Source organism: Trachypithecus francoisi, unplaced genomic scaffold (assembly GCF_009764315.1).
Source record: "Trachypithecus francoisi isolate TF-2019V2 unplaced genomic scaffold, Tfra_2.0 Lachesis_group1, whole genome shotgun sequence".
Taxonomy (NCBI): Eukaryota; Metazoa; Chordata; class Mammalia; order Primates; family Cercopithecidae; genus Trachypithecus; species Trachypithecus francoisi.
The window spans coordinates 57,461,251-57,478,861 of record NW_022681454.1 but is presented as its reverse complement, the minus strand read 5'-3'; the positions used below and the strand labels follow the sequence as shown (position 1 = coordinate 57,478,861).

General features: G+C 43.7%; 1 protein-coding gene across 1 annotated transcript in view; it reads right to left on the bottom strand.

Annotated features, from left to right (window-relative positions):
• The window catches only part of PPEF2 (protein phosphatase with EF-hand domain 2), a 37,381-nt gene extending 35,868 nt beyond the window's left edge, over window positions 1–1,513 (bottom strand). The window contains exon 1 of the mRNA XM_033214405.1: window positions 899–1,513. Coding sequence (XP_033070296.1) covers window positions 899–953 — 55 coding nt within the window. The 5' untranslated portion in view covers window positions 954–1,513. The remainder of the gene's footprint in view (window positions 1–898) is intronic.
• Between the last annotated feature and the right edge of the window lie 16,098 nt (window positions 1,514–17,611).

Here is a 17,611-nt window from a genome sequence, read left to right as displayed (position 1 = left end):
AGATCGAGACTATCCTGGCTAACGCGGTGAAATCCCGTCTCTACTAAAAAATACAAAAAACTAGCCGGAAGAGGTGGCGGGCGCCTGTAGTCCCAGCTACTCGGGAGGCTGAGGCAGATACAGCTTAAACCCGGGAGGCAGAGCTTGCAGTGAGCTGAGATCGCACCACTGCACTCCAGCCTGGGCGACAGAGCGAGACTCCGTCTCAAAACAAAACGAAACAAAACACACACACAAAAATTAGCAGGGCGTGGTGGCGGGCACCTATTGTCCCAGCTACTCGGGAGGCTGATGCAGGAGTATCACTTGAACCCAGGAGGCGGAGGTTGCAGTGAGTAGAGATCGTGCCACTGCACTCCAGCCTGGGCAACAGAGAAAGACTTTGTCTCTTTTTTTGGTAGAGATGGTATCTGGCTCTGTCGCCCAGGCTGGTTTCAAACTCCTGGACCCAAGTGAGATTCTCTCATCTCAGCCTCCTAAAGTGCTGGGATTACAGGTGTGACCCACAACTCCTGGTCTATTGTTTTTAAAAAGTTGTTAGATTAGCCACTAGAGGGAGCTCATGCTTCCTTCTTCCCACCTCCTGACCTTTGGACATGCTCTACCCTCTGCCTGGAATGTGTTTCATCCCCTTTTATTTCATTCGTTTGTACTTGGGTAGTTTGGGATCAACCCCAATGGACAACACTAACTCCCTGCGCAAATTTTAATTCTGTCAAATATACTTCAACTGGACATTTTGGTGGGCATGTCACAAGAAGGAGAAGTTGACCTCTAAGAGTTAGCCTGAGGAGAAATGTAAGGGTTTTCTGCTTCTACCTTGAGAACCCCCAACCCTCTCCATGCAATATGGGCTTTGTGGTACCCACAGCTGGTTTGGAACGTGGGAAACACTTACCTCTCTCTGCATTCTGGAAAGCAAAATGATGTCGGGTGGAGGTGCCGCTTCCCATAGTTTAAGCGCAATGCTCCTGTAGGACGCAGCAGATCCAGAGGACAGTGAGCTGTTTGCTGACAAAAAGAAGAGAGAATCTGTAATAGGAGATTCAGGCAGAGTATTAAATCGGGTGGGCCAAATTGTCTATGAATCATGTGAGATCATCCTCTCTACCTCTCCAGTCTCAGTGCATAAGATGTTCCCCCCCTGAGAGTTCCCTCCATTTGTCATTCCCTAGGTCTCCCATTTTCAACCTTTCCACTGCCTTTTCCTTTCAGTCTAGAAATATACTGAAATATCTTATTTTGCATTCTCAAAGCAATTCATCTGCCACCTCCTCCTCCCTTGACCTCCTATATTCCTCTGTCACCCAACCTCTCTTCTCTTCTCATCCAGATTTATCTCAAGGGTAGACTACAGATTTTCTCTTTACTTCCCCTCAAAATCACCCTTTTCATCCTCACTGTTGATCAAAGCCTTTCCTGATGTCTAATGCCTTCATCTTTTCAGTCGTTACCTTGCCAGAACAGCAAGGCCATTTGTCTCCATAGGCCACACCTTTCTTTCTTTTTTTTTTTTTTTGAGACGGAGTCTTTCTCTGTCGCCCAGGCTGGAGTGGTGCGATCTTGGCTCGCTGCAAGCTCTGCTTCCCGGGTTCACGCCATTCTACCCCCTTCAGCCTCCTGGCTAATTTCGTTTTTGTATTTTCAGTACAGATGGGGTTTCAATGTGTTAGCCAGGATGGTCTCGATTTTCCGACCTTGTGATCGGTTCGCCTCGCCTCGGCCTTCCAAAGTGCTGGGATTACAGGTGTGAGCCGCCACGACTGGCCAGACCACACCTTTATTTCAATTCTACACCTTGAGCTTCTGTGATACCAGACTCTTGTGTTTGCTCCCATCTTTCTGACTACTTATTCTCTCTGCTTCTTGAGCTCACTTTCCTCTGTCTGTCCCTTAAATGTTGATTTTCATTTGCATTCTAGTCTCAAATATCTGTTGATCTCACTTGGTATATGCTCCCTGGCTGGTTTAATTAACTCTCACATTTTCAGCTATAACTTCCTAACTCTTAGATCTCTGTCTCCATCCCAGATGATCCCTCAACTTCAGCCCCACATACTCAGCTCCCTGAAATTTCACTGGGGTGTCTCAGACTCCAAATAGAACCCATCTTCCAGGCCAGGTGTCATGGCTCATGTCTGTAATCCCAGCACTTTGGGAGGCCAAGGTGGGCTGATCACTTGAGACCAGCCTGGCCAACATGGTCAAACCTCATCTCCACTAAAAATACAAAAAATTAGCCAGGTGTGGTGGTGCACACTTGTAATCCCAGCTACTTTGGAGGCTGAGGCAGGAGAATGGCTTGGACCTGGGAGGCAGAGGTTGCAGTGAGCCACGATATGGAACCACTGCACTCCAGCCTGGGCAATAGAGCAAGACTCTGCCTAAAACAACAACAACAACAATAACAACAAAACAAAACAAAACACACATCTTCCCCCAAAGCCTCATCTCTCTTCTCCCCTTTCTTCAAACTCTGTACTTTAACTACCATGACCTCTGTGTTTTTGCTCTTACCTGGAATGTTCTTCCTATCCCACTTCTCTTAAGCTGGCTAACTGTATTCATTCCTAAAGGCTCACTTTAAGCATCACCTTCCTTAAAGAAGCCAGCTTGACATGCCCCTCCTCTGAGCTCCTGAATATCCTGTTCACATTTCCATCACTGCAATACCATATTACAGTCTTTAATTCCTATCTCTGTACCATTAAACTGTGAGTTCCTTCAGAGAAAGACTGTAAGCAAATTCATCATTTTAACCCCAGGATTTAGCACAGTGCCTGACATATAGTAGGGATTCCATAAATATTAACTGAATAAACTTTATGCCTTATTTATTTTTTACTGACACATAATAATTGTACATATTTATGGGATACAATGTGGTATTCTGATACATGTATACATTGTGTGATCAAAGTATGGCAATTGGCATATCCATCACCTTAAATATTTATCATTTCTTTGTTATGAGGACATTCAAAATTCTCTCTTCTAACTATTTGAAATATACAACGCATTATTGTTAGCTATAGTCACCCTACTGTGCAATGGAGTGCCAGAACTTATTCCTTCTACCTAACTGTAACATTGTACCTGTTAACCAACTTTTCCCATCTCCTGCTTCCTTCTATTTTCCCCAGTCTCTAGTAACCATTATTCTATGCTCAACTTTCATGATCTCTTTTTAGCTCCCACATATGAGTGAGATCATGCAGTATTTGTCTTTCTGTGCCTGGCTTATTTCACTCAACATAATGTCCTCCCATTGTGTTCACCCATATTGTCACACAGAACAGGATTTCATCCTTTTTGTGGCTGAATAGTATTCCATTGTGCATATATACTACATTTTCTTCATCCATTCATCCACTGATGGGAATATAGGTTGATCCTATGTCTTGGCTATTGTGAACAATGTTACAATAAACATGAGCATGCAGATGTCTCTTCAAAATACTGATTTCACTTCCTTTGAATGTACATCCAAAGTGTAGTGGGATCATTATGCTATATTTCTTTTTATACAACAAAGATGCCACTTTCTCTAGTTCTTCTTCAGGAGGTAATGTGAGATGCACTGACTTAACATCAAGAGTGAATTCCACTTCTTTTATGCTTTTCTCTACCTCATTTCTACCCCACTCTCCTCCCCTATTTTTGAAGGTTGTGGTATTGGGGATTATCAAAGAGTTGTTGTCTTTTTCTTTGCAAATCAAAATTAAAGTCTCACCTTGCTTATGTTGGCTAGTTTATTTTGAATAAATAACCAGAGGAAAAAAGACTGTGATCTCTTTTTGTGTGCCAAATGGTTCCCAGTTCTATGAGATGTCATGAAACCAGAATCTGAGTTTGGGTTAAAGTGAGAAGCCATCATGTCCAAACCAACAAAACTGCTCCTAAATATTTGCACAGTTTTAGAGCTAGAAGGGACTTCAGCAATGATTCTGCTTGTCAGCGACTCACAAGTTGCTTTTTTTTTTTTTTTTTTTTTTTTTGAGACGGAGTCTTGCTCTGTCGCCCAGGCTGGAGTGCAGTGGCCGGATCTCAGCTCACTGCAAGCTCCGCCTCCCGGGTTCACGCCATTCTCCCGCCTCAGCCTCCTGAGTAGCTGGGACTACAGGCGCCCGCCACCACGCCCGGCTAGTTTTTTTTTTTTTGTATTTTTTTTTAGTAGAGATGGGGTTTCACCGTGTTAGCCAGGATGGTCTCGATCTCCTGACCTCGTGATCCGCCCGTCTCGGCCTCCCAAAGTGCTGGGATTACAGGCTTGAGCCACCGCGCCCGGCCACAAGTTGCTTTGATACATTGGTAACTTGCCTGCATAGCCAAGTTGTGTATTTAAGAGTTTTTGATGTGGGTGAGAATTTTTGTTCACCTTCTCACTCAATTTTGGGCACTTACACTCTCAGAGACTCAGGTTTCTCATCTATATATCTTCAAGGATCATAAATAATATATTTAAAGTGCTGAGTATACAGTAAAACCTCAATATATGTTGATGGACTGAATCTGATACCATATTTATCTTTAAATATCAACAATCAAAAACATGTTCTTGGAGGCAGTAAAAGGCATACTATTTCAATGCTACATGAATCAGCGGGATGGATAGTGATTATTGCTGGGTCAAAGATTCTTGTTAAATAAATCCTCTTTTGCCCTTAGGCAACTTTTTCTCATGAATTTATGAATTCAAAAATAGTGGCAGAATAAGATGAATAAGATGACCTACAAAGAATTTATTGGAGACAGAAATATAGCATTGCTCTAGAGTAAGGAAGTTGATATCTATCATGGACCAATAACTATTTAGAACAACCACAAGAGATGAAAGAAATGAAGTCTCCCATCAGGTGGTTGTAACTAACTCTTGGTGACCTTTTGTTACCAAGGACAAAAAGGATATGTTTTCCTATGTCATGTGGAAGGGGGAAAGGGGTACCCAGCTACCATTATAACAACAAAGGCACATGTGATCCCTGCCTTAGGGCTCCATGGTCTCATCTGTTTCTCTGTTATTTATGGATAATGGTAACTTCATTACAGGGTTGTTAGGAGTGTAAAGTGAGGTTATATATGAGGAGTACTTTGCAAATGTTTGTCATCGTCATGAAAAACATAGATAAGGAACTTTCTTAAACGACATCCTCAAAAATCTCTTAAAGTCCTTCTCCTCCTCAAATAAAAAGCACCTTAAGAAATTATCAGTAAAGAATCGAAAAAATACATCAAGATGCTTTAAAAACAATGGAATTGTATTCCACCATGACAAAGAACAAGGCAAGTCGATATGCAATCATGTGAAAACAGCCCCAAGATATATTGTTACACGAAGAAAAGCAAATTCCAGAAGAGTATGCCTAGTGTGATACCATTTGTATAAAAAAAATCAGTAAGTATATAAAAATAAAAGACGGCCGGGCGCGGTGGCTCAAGCCTGTAATCCCAGCACTTTGGGAGGCTGAGACGGGCGGATCACGAGGTCGGGAGATCAAGACCATCCTGGCTAACACGGTGAAACCCCGTCTCTAATAAAAAATACAAAAAGCTAGCCGGGCGAGGTGGCGGGCGCCTGTAGTCCCAGCTACTTGGGAGGCTGAGGCAGGAGAATGGCGTAAACCTGGGAGGCGGAGCTTGCAGTGAGCTGAGATCCGGCCACTGCACTCCAGCCCGGGCGACAGAGCGAGACTCCGTCTCAAAAAAAAAAAAAAAAAAAAGAAAAAATAAAAATAAAAGACTATACACCAAGCTATTAAGAGTAATTACTGCTGAAGAATGAGGTTGAGTGAGAGATTTCCATTTTTAACTTATATACGTCTTTTACAACTTTTATAATTAAAAATCAATAAATATTTTTCTAAAATTTTTACACATAAGAAAAATTAGAAAGTGGCTCTGACTAGGTATCACATATGGCTGCTTAAGAGAAGAAGATGGAGTCATCTACAGACAAGCAGAGAACATTCTAGAAATCAATAAGAAAAATGGCCAGGCGCAGTGTCTCACACCTGAAATCCCAGCACTTTGGGAGGCTGAGGCGGGTGGATCACCTGAGCTCAGGAGCTCGAGACCAGCCTAGCTAAGATGGTGAAACCCTGTCTCTACTAAAAATACAAAAAGTAGCTGAGCATGGTGGCACGTGCCTATAATCCCAGCTACGTTATTCAGGACGCTGAGGCAGGAGAATTGCTTGAACTGGGGAGGCGGAAGTTGTAGTGAGCCAAGATCTCGCCACTGCACTCCAGCCTGGGTGACAGAGTGAGACTCAGTCTCAAGAAAAAAAAAAAAGAGAAATGAATAGAAAGGGGAAGTAGAATAATTCTCAAGGGAAAAAAACTAAAAACGTGAAAACGTCATAAGGTCAGCCATGGAAAATGAGCTTGAGGGAGCCTGAGATTGTTGAATCAGCACCTTTGGTAATCACCAGCTGTCTTCTCCCCCTGGTGATTTCCCAAGCTGAGCCATCTCTCCAGGTGATTAGCACATTCACCCAAAGTGGGTGAGACCCTTTCTCCTTCTAAAATTTGACTTAGCATCATCAATGCCTTATATTATCATGAAAAACAAAAATTAGCTGGACGTGGTAGTGTGGCATGCCTGGGGTCCCAGCTTCTCAGGAGGCTGAAGTGAGAAGACTGCTTGAGCCCAGGAGTTCGAGGCTGTAGTATGCTATGATCACACTTATGAACAGCCACTGCACTCCAGTCTGGGCAACATAGTGAGACTCTGTCTCTTAGGAAAAAAAAAAAAAAAGTGTTAATCTGTCCACTAAGTGAGCCCAAGAAATCCAGGGCAGAATGGTCACCCAGCACTTGAAGATCTCATCACACAGATAGCAAAGACCCCATCTGGATGAGATGATAGATAACAGAGGAGCTGTCTTTGACCTTTTGTCGCCAAAGCAACTCTGTATTTATTTCCTAGGTAAAAACATAAGTTTGTCGCCCTCCTGGTCTCACTCATTTCTACTTTAGGCTAGATAGAAAGTTCTTACCTTCTTTGCTGGGTTTTTTATTTACCATGAGACACAACAAGGCAGAAATCTCTTTAACATGCGGGCGTGATCCCCATCCTGTCTTCAGAGTTGGCTGAGGGATCCCAGGCTGATCTGATTTCTTTTAGACCTACAGAGCCAATAAAGAAGGTGCAGCCCTAGTCTGGCATGTTTTCTCCCTGAAAAGCAATGGTGACATTCACAGCCCTGGCGAAGCATTCACAGTGACAGGGAAGAAAATTCAGGCTTCCTGCCTCGAAGCAGTAGGCACCGCCCGATGTCAGTCAGATCAGGCCGCCAAGGAGGATTTGAAGGGGGCGATTACATACATAGTCGGGTGGTTTCTCTAACCGCACTCACATCAGTCCTAAATCTTCTTACTCTCCTGGATTAGAAGACTGTGTTTCCCAGGCCACGTCTGAGAAGCCTGAGCTCCTTAGCCCCAAAATAGCAGAGTGCTGACAAGACACAGGGGGCTAGGGACTCTTGAGTCCAAGGGGAGTCCTCAGCAGAAGCCACATAGGAGGCATTCTTTGTTGTGGCTGGCTTTTCTGTTTGCAAAGCCTGCTTGAAATATCCTGCCCTTTCTATGGACACTTTCCTTAGGATATAACCTAAACTGTGGTTAGTCACTATTCTTGGACAACTTACTTTTTCAGTTAATCTAAGATGCTTGTGTGTGTGTTCTGGTAGGCACTAAATGCACCATGGAAATTCTCAAAGAAAGTGATACTCTGTTTACTTGTCTATATCTAGTAGGTCACGTTTGTTAATTATTATTATTATTATTTGAGACAGTCTTACTCTCGCCAGACTGCAGTGCAGTGGCACAATCTCAGCTCACTGTAACCTCTGCCTCCTGGGTTCAGGCAATTCTCATGCCTCAGCCTCCTGAGTAGCTGGGATTATAGGCACCCCCCACCCACCACCACCACACCCGGCTAATCTTTGTATTTTTAATAGAGACAGGGTTTCTCCATGTTGGCCAGGCTGATTTCGAACTCCTGGCTTCAAGTGATCCGCCCGCCTTGGCCTCCCAAAGTGCTGGGATTACAGGCGTGAGCCTCCACACCCAGCCTAAATTTGTTAATTCTGTTAACTCAAACCCTCTTTATCTTTATTTATTCTTCCTGATCTGGCCATCTTTGAAAGAGTTATTTTGAAGATTTCTATAACAAGTACAGATTTAGTAAATTATCCTTGTATTTGTCTTTGCATTATACGTTTTGAAGCTATATAATTAGATATTAAATTTAAACAATGTAAAATTGCCACTCTGCCTTTTAAAATTCTTTTTGCATTAGATTCTCTTTTGTCTGATATTAACATTTTCACATTAGCTTATTTATTTATTTATTTATTTATTTATTTATTTATTTTGATACGGAATTTCACTCTGTTGCCCAGGCTGGAGTGCAGTGGCGCAATCTCGGCTCACTGCAAGCTCTGCCTCCCAGGTTCATACCAGTCTCCTGCCTCAGCCTCCCGAGTAGCTGGGACTACAGGCGCCTGCCACCACACCCGGCTACTTTTTTGTATTTTTAGTAGAGATGGGGTTTCACCGTGTTAGCCGGGATCTTCTCCATTTCCTGACCTCATGATCTGCCCGCCTTGGCCTCCCAAAGTGCTGGGATTTCAGGCGTGAGCCACCACGCCCGGCCTAGCTTAGTTTTTGCTAGTGGTTGACTGCTAACATTCTTTCTCCAAGTTGACTAAAAGACTGATAAAATCCTGTATTACTGAGAGTATGAGAAAAAGGACCCTCTCCATATACTATTGCTGGGATTGTTAAAATGTTTCACTTTTTGGGAATTAAATTAAATTTTAATTGTAATTTATTAAATTACATATTTAAAATATGTAAACCCTTTAATCTAGAAATTATACTTCTAAGTATCTTACAGAATTGTACACCCATGCAAAAATCTATATAAGGATTTTTACTGCTATATAATTTGTGATCAGGAAAAGTTGGAAAATAACTGAAGAGATTTTTTTATGTGGTATTACCCACATTTTCTAGTTTCCATATTGATGCTTTGACATTTTCGGGCCTTGTTGACCAGGGAGGGACTACCCCTCCCAGGATTAGCTGATCCCTAGAGATGCAAACTAACCAATCTAGAGCCCTACCGCCGAATCCCTTCTTTTCTAGACTTCTATACTCAAGGCCACTATCTCTCTACCCTAATCACCCTGACGTCATATATCAGACAACTCAGGGCACTCTACAGTCAAGAGTCAGCTGACACTATTCCAACTAGCTAGTCCTCCATCCGCTTAGCCGCCTTACCCTGCCTTACCCATTCCTTCCCTTGAAAACCACAGTTCCCCTGTCCTCTGCCTGTGACCAACTTCGGTGTTCTCTCCCGTGGCTGTGCAGTGTGACCCCTCCTCTTGGGAACGAGGAGTAATATGCTATCTTTTAAATGGCAATTGTCCCCTGATCTGTTGGCCTCATCATACCTGTATAAAAATAGAATCTACATTTTAAAACATTTATGCATTTTTAAATGTCTTAATGAGTACAGACAACAGTTATCACTAGGGGTACTCATGGGGAGAGTGCCATCTACAAGTGGGGAAGAGAGGCAGAGGATCACGTTATGTACTGTTTGGTTTATTTTTATACTAGAAATCTGTTACTTGTGTACTTTTTTTTTTTTCTGAGACAGAGTTTCTCGCTTGTTGCTCAGACTGGAGTGCAGTGGTGCGATCTCGACTCACTGCAACCTCTGCCTCCCGTGTTCAAGCAATTCTCCTGCCTCAGCCTCCTGAGTAGCTGGGATTACAGGCATGTGCCACTACACTTAGCTAATTTTGTATTTTTAGTAGAGACGGGGTTTCTCCATGTTGGTCAGGCTGGTCTTGAACTCCCGACCTCAGGTGACCCGCCCGCCTCAGCCTCCCAAAATGCTGAGATTACAGGCGTGAGCCACCATGCCCGGGCACTTGTGTACTTTTTAAAAACAGAAGATTTTGAAAATCAACTCTTTCCATCTTCCATGCAAGTTCTGTAGGCCCAGCCGTTTTAATTAAAAAAAATATATATATATATATATTTCGAGAAAGGTTCTCACCTGCCCAGGTTGGTATGCAGTGGCACAATCACAGCTCACTGCTGCCTTCACCTTTCTGGACTCAGGCAGTGCTCTTGCCTCAGCCTCCCAAGTAGCTGGGATCACAGGCATGTGCCACCACACCCGGCTAATTTTTGTACTTTTTTTTAGAGATGGGGTTTTGCTATGTTGTCTAGGCTGGTCTTGAGCTCATGCAATCCACCTGTCTCGGCCTGCCAAAGTGCTGGGATTACGGGTGTGAGCTGCTATGCCCTGCCAACAATTTTAAAATAATTTTTTTATTTTTTAAATTAATTAATTAATTAATTTTAGGCCAGCTGCGGTGGCTCATGCTTGTAATGTCAGCACTTGAAAGGGTGGATCACTTGAGGTCAGGAGTTCAAGACCAACCAGACCAACATGGTGAAACCCTGTCTCTATAAAAAATACAAAACATTAGCAGGGCATGATGGTGTGTGCCTGTAGTCCCAGCTACTAGGGAGGTGGAGTTTGCAGTGAGCTGAGATCACATAACTGCACTCTGGCCTGGGCAATTGAGTGAGACAGTGTCTCAGAATAAATAAATAAATAAATAAATAAATAAATACATTTTAACTTTTTAATTTAAAAAGTTTTATTGCCTCTTGTTTTTAAAATTTATTTTATTGTGGTAAGAACACAACATGAAATCCACCCTTTTAATAGATTTTTTTTTTTCTTTTTTTGAGATAGGATCTCACTCTGTCACCCAGGGTAGAATGCAGTGACATGACCACAGTTAATTGCAGCCTCAACCTCCCAGGCTCAAGTGATCCTCCCACCTCTGCCTCTTAAGTAGTTGGAACTACAGGCACACATCACCACTCCCAGCTAATATTTTCGTTTTTTGTAGAGGCAGAGGTCTCACTATGTTGCCCAAGCTGGTCTCAAACTCATAGACCCAGTCAAGCTTCCTGATACAAACAGGAGACAGGGAAATACCAGGAAGTTGCCTGCCAAAAGCCCCACCCTCAAGCCTGGAAACCCGAGGCCCCAAATGGGAACAGGCATTCCTGTTTTCATGCCCAAACATTGCCTCTTGGCCCACCACACCCCACATCCTGTAACCATATAAACCCCAAACCCCTGGGTCCATGAGGAGATGAGCAGAAGAGCCAAAGAACAGAAGAATGACACAGCAAAGAAGGAGCATCTGAACATCTAGAGGAGTCTCGCTGGGGACAGTTGGAGAGGAGTTCTGCCACAGGACTGCTGAACTCCAAGGGACGATCATCTTTCCACTCCATTCCCCTTCCAGCTCCCCATTCATTCTGCTGAGAGCCACCTCCACTACTCAGTAAAACCCCCACATTCACCACTCTTCAAGTCTGTGTGTAACCTGATTCTTCCTTAGTGCTGGACAAGGGCCCGGGTACCAAGGAGGCACTGAGCTGGTTAACACTTAAGCCATCTGCGGATGGCAGAGTTAAAAGAGCATTGTAGCACGCCCACTGGGGCTCCAGGAGTCAAAGCACCACCCCTAGAAGCTGCCGTGGGGCTAGAGCCCGAAAGTGCTCGCTCTGGTTCCTGCACCTGCCTGTCTGTATGCTCCCCCTCCTATAAGGGGTTTGAGCTTGTGGCAGCTGAACAGAGAGCAACACCCCTGTTGCATGTCCTGCAAGGGGAGCCAGGGAACTCTCCTGTTTCACTCCCATCTCAGCCTCCTAAAGTGCTGTGATTACAAGCATAAACCACCATGCCTGGCCTCTTAACAGATTTTTAAGTGTACAATAGGCACAATGTACAGATCTCTAGAAGTTATTCACCTTGTATAAATGAAACTACACCAGTTGAATGGCAGTTTCCTATTTCCCCAGTCCCTCAGCCTTCGACAGCCACTATCTACTCCCTGCTTCTGAGTTTGACTATTTTAGATACCTCATATAAATGGAATTATTCCAGTAAGCACTGTGATTGGCTAATTTCATTTAAGATAATGTCCTCCAGGTTGTCATACTGCAGTGAAGAAAACCAAAATATGTCACCCTAAAATATGCCTTTTTGAAATAAGAATGATTTTGAGCTAGGCTGGGTGTGGTGGCTCATGCCTCTAATCCCAGGACTTTGGGAGGCAGAGGCGGGCGGATCACAAGGTCAGGAGATCGAGACAATCCTGACTAACACAGCGGAACCCCATCTCTACTAAAAATACAAAAAATTAGTTGGGTGTGGTGGCAGCTGCCTATGGCCTCAGTTACTCAGGAGGCTGAGGCAGAAGAATGGCATGAACCCAGGAGGCAGAGCTTGCAGTGAGCCAAGATTGCGCCACTGCACTCCAGGGTGGCAGAGCGAGACTCCATCTCAAAAAAAAAAAAAAAAAAAAAAAAAAAATTATTTTGAGCTAAAGGCAATTAAAAAGCAGCAAACAGGCTGGGCAGGGCGGCCCACTCCCATAATCCCAGCACTTTGGGAGGCTGAGGTGGGCAGATCACCTGAGGTCAAGAGTTCAAAACAAGCCTGGCCAGTATGGTGAAGCCCCATCTCTACTAAATATACAAAAATTAGCCAGGCATGGTGGCGGGCACCTGTAATCCCAGCTACTTGGGGGGCTGAGGCAGGAGAATCGCTTGAACCCAGGAGGTGGAGGTTGAAGTGAGCAGAGATCATGCCATTGCACTCCAGCCTGGGCAACAAGAGTGAGACTCTGTCTCAAAAAAAGAAAGAAAGAAAGAAAAAAAGCAGCAAACAGTATGCAGTGGCTAACGCCTATAATCCTAGCGCTTTGGGAGGCCAAGGCAGGCAGATTGCTTGAGCTCAGGAGTTTGAGAACATCCTGGCCAACATGGCAAAACCCCGTCTCTACTAAAAGTACAAAAAATAAATGAATAAAAAATAAAAATTAGCCAGGCCTGGTGGCATGTGCTTATAATCCCAGCTACTCAGGAGGCTGAGGCACAAGACTTGCTTGAACCTGGGAGGCAGAGGCTGTGCTGAGTGGAGATCATGCCACTGCACTCCAGCCTGAGCAACAGAGCGAGATTCTGTAGAACCCAGCTACTTGGGAGGCTGAGGTGGGAGGATCGCTTGAACACAGGAGTTTGAGGCTGTAGTGAGCTGTGATCATGCCACTGCACTCCAGCCTGAGCAACAGAGTGAGACCTTGGCTTTAAAATAATAAAAAAGAAGATACTCTTGCTCCTCTTCTTCCTCTATCAGGAAGGACAAAGGCTAATCCCCAGAGGCAACTCTAGATTCTTATCAGCCTGGGCATGGCACCAGAGAAATCTACATACCACACTGTACAAACTAGCCTTTATCTACTGTTAAAGTCAAATAAAATATAGAGACAAATTTAACATTTTTGGGGGGAAGCAAGAATTGCAATTCTAGGTCACAAACAGAGACTGAGTGATCTTCCGTATGTTCAAAGAACAAAGAGAAGGTTGGAAGTTTTATAAAAAGGAGAAACGTTACATATTGTTTTGAAAGCATGTTCATCAGCACTAGTAAAGTTTTGGGGAGGGGGCAAACTCTGATTGGTGAGTGGCTGCAGTGGGTAAAATTAATCTTACAGTCTCAGCAGCTGTTTCAGTAGCTACTAGATAAAACTGGTTTCGGGTTTTAACAGGCGGTTTCAGCAGTCAAGCTTGCCAAGAATTACACTGTTGGAGCAACATTTTGTGCCCTGTGTGCTTTTTCTTCCTTTCCTCTAAATGCCCTTTTATAATTAAAAAAATTTTTTTAGAGACAAGATCTCCTGTCGCCCGGGCTGGAGTGCAGTGGTGCAATCATAGCTTACTTCAGTCTCAACTTCCTGGGCTCCAGCAGTTGTCTCGAGTAGCTGGGACTACAAGTATGAGCCACCACACCAGCTAATTTTTTTGTTTGTTTTTTGTAGAGACAAGAGTCTCCTTACATTGCCCAAGCTGGTGGTAAGCTCCTACTCTCAAGCAATGCTCCTGCCTCAGCCTCCTGAAGCACTGAGCTACTGCACCTGGCCTTGACATTTTTAGTTGGGCATGATAAGAATTACCCAATTAATATAATTAACTTACTTTTCTTTTCTTTTTTTATTTGAGACAGAGTTTCACTCTTGTTGCCCAGGCTGGAGTGCAATGGTGCAACTTTGGCTCACGGCAACCTTCACCTTCCAGGTTCAAATGATTCTGTTACCTCAGCCTCCCACGTAGCTGGGATTACAGGCGCCTACCACCATGCCCAGCTAATTTTTTTGTATTTTTAGAAGAGACAGGTTTCACCATGTTGGCCAGGCTGGTCTCAAACTCCTGACCTCAGGTGATCTGCCCACTTCAGCTCCACAAAGTCCTGGGATTACAGGTATGAGCCACCACACCCAGCCAATGAAATTTCATGCTATCTTTTGTTACTACATATTTTCCTTCTCACCATTTCCTGCCCCTAGAGACTCAAGGTCCTTTTCCTTTTTCTTGTCACTTCTCTAAAAATTTATAGTTCCTTTGCTAAGATGCTATATAAAAACAAGTTCAAAACAAACCTTTGAGTTACCCATTTCCTGGTACTCCACATTGCATATTCTGTACACATGTTAATCAACTTCTATTTGTTTTTTCAACTGTTAATCTTTTTCGCTGTTATGTTAATCTGTCTTTTGTCAGTCTAATTTACATGGCCCAGGCTGAGAACATAAGATGGGTAGAGGAATTGATTTTTCCTCCCCTACAGCAAGACCATCTTCTTTTTTACTTTTTAGAGTCAAGTTCTCACTCCATTGCTCAAGCTGGAGTGCCGTGGCATGATCATAGCTCACTGCAGCCTTAAACTCCTGGGCTCAAGTGGTCCTCCCACCTCAGCCTCCCAAGTAGCTGGGACTACAGGTGAACACCCCCATGCCCAGTGAATTTTAAACAAATTTTGTTTTAGAAATGAGGTCTTGCTATGTTGGCCAGGCTAGTCTCAAACTCCTGGGCTTACGCACTCCCCAGCCTCCTGAGTAACTGGGATTACAGATGTGAGCAACTGTGCCTATCTGCCTTCTTTTTAAAGGATGAATAATATTCCATTGTGTGTACATACCATATTTTCTTTATCCATTCATGCCTAGATGGACATTTAGATATTTGATAAGAATGTTACTTTCCTCCTGGTATTGGAAGGACATCTTCCAAATGGAGATTTTATCTCTTGTTTTCAGGAAGAAAGTGGGGAGGGTCAGAGTGAATTTCTGGTCCCTGCTGGGTTTTGTAAGTGCCTTTCGCTCAAAATAGTCCTCATACTAAAGTGGCATATTTGGGATGGTGTGTTCTGAGCTCCTTCAGCATACTTGAAGTTCAGGAGAAAAGACACAAGAGAATGTAGGAGAGCAATTCTGAGATAGCTGAGTATTTTCCAAAATTGAATAAAAGACATAAATTTGAAATTTGGGGAGCACAACAAATCCCAAGCAAGCTTAAACAAAATTCAATATCTGGACACATCATAGTTAAACCACATGACACTGTTATCACTGTCACACACGTCCATGTGAAGGGACCACCAAACAGGCTTTGTGTGAGCAATAAAGTGTTTTAATCACCTGGGTGGAGGCGGCTGAGTCCGAAAAAGGAGTCAGCAAAGTGTGGTGGGATTATCATTAGTTCTTATAGGTTCGGGATAGGCAGTGGAGTTAGGAGCAATTTTTTGTGGGCAGGGGATGGATCTTAAAAACTACAGTCTCAAGGGTGGGGAGGATATTATAAAGTAACTTCTTAAGGGTGAGGAGGGAATATCATACAAAGTACCTTATCGCAAGGGCAGGGAGGGTGTATTGTCACAAAGTCAACTGATCCGTTAGGGTGGGGCAGGAACAAATCACAATGGTGGAATGTCATCAGTGAAGGCAGGAACTGGCTATTTTCACTTCTTTTGTGGATCTTCAGTTGCTTCAGGCCATCTGTATGTATACGTGCAGGTCACATGGATATGATGGCTTAGCTTGTGCTCAGAGACCTGAAAATCACCTGATGGGTTCTTCTTGCTCACTGCACAGGCAAAATCAGTTCACTGAGATCAGAGTACTGCAGTAGAGAAAGAGTTCAATTAACAGTCCTAGCAGGAGCATGAGTGCTATTACTCAAATCAGTCTCTCCAAGAACTCAAAGGCTAGGGTTTTAATGGATAATTTGGTGAATTGGGGGTCTAAGGAAGGGGGTTGCTGATTGGGGACAAAATTACAGGGGCATGGAAAACAATCTTTATGCACTGAGTATGCCCTTTGGGTGAGGGCCACAGGATTAGTTGACACATGGTCACAGGTCCTGGTGGGGTCAAGTGGTTACCAGAATGCAAAAGTCTGAAAAACATCTCAAAAGACCAATCTTAGGTTCTACAGTAGTGATGTTCTCTATAGGAACAATTGGGGAAGTCACGAATCTTGTGACCTCTAGCCACATGATTCCTGAGCAGTAAGGGATTATAGAAACTATGCCTACATTTAGCAGAATTCGGGTTCCTCCCATAATCCTATCTCATAGCTTTCCATTGGTTTTACAAAGGTGGCTTTTCCATTAGTTTTACAAAGGGCAGAGGTTAGTCTGAGGGAGGGGTTATTATCATCCTTTCTTTAAAGTTAAAACTATAAACAGACTAAATTCTTCCCACGATTAGCTTGGTCTGTGCCCAGGAATGAGCAAGGACAGCCAGCTTATGAGGCTAGAAGCAAGATGGAGTCAGCCATGCTAGACTTCTCTCACTGTCGTCATCTTCACAAAGGCAGTTTCAACAAAAAGACAAATATCTGAAAAGCAATCAGAGTGTTGGATTACTTAAATCATTTTCCTAGGCCGGGCGCGGTGGCTCAAGCCTGTAATCCCAGCACTTTGGGAGGCCGAGACAGGCGGATCACGAGGTCAGGAGATCGAGACCATCCTGGCTAACATGGTGAAACCCCGTCTCTACTAAAAAAACACAAAAAACTAGCCGGGCGAGGTGGTGGGCGCCTGTAGTCCCAGCTACTCGGGAGGCTGAGGCAGGAGAATGGCGTAAACCTGGGAGGTGGAGCTTGCAGTGAGCTGAGATCCGGCCACTGCACTCCAGCCCGGCGACAGAGCGAGACTCCGTCTCAAAGAAAAAAAAAAAAAAAAAAAAAAAAAATCATTTTCCTGAGGAACAGCCGTTGATGCTTTGGCTTTGCCTGGTTAAAATTAGAGTATTCCCCAAATTTCCAAAGATCATAGTATATTTTCAAGAAAATAAGAATGGAATAAGACTAATAAGTAGAAATTTACCCTGGCCAACATGGTGAAAACCCATCTCTACTAAAAATACAGAATAAACCGGGCATGGTGGCACACACCTGTAATCTCAGCTGCTCAGGAGGCTGAGGCACAAGAATTGCTTGAACCCTGGAGGCAGAGGTTGCAGTGAGCCAAGATTGCGCCACTGCACTCCAGCTTGGGTGATGGAGCAAGACTCTGTTTCAAAAAAAAAAAAAAGAAAGGCGAATGAGTAGAAATTTCTAGTTTCAATGGCTGTGTGATGTGTGATACAGCTAGCATGAGTAAACTACTTCTCATACTTGATTTTTAAAAGGGCACTGGATGATGAAAATTGAACAGTA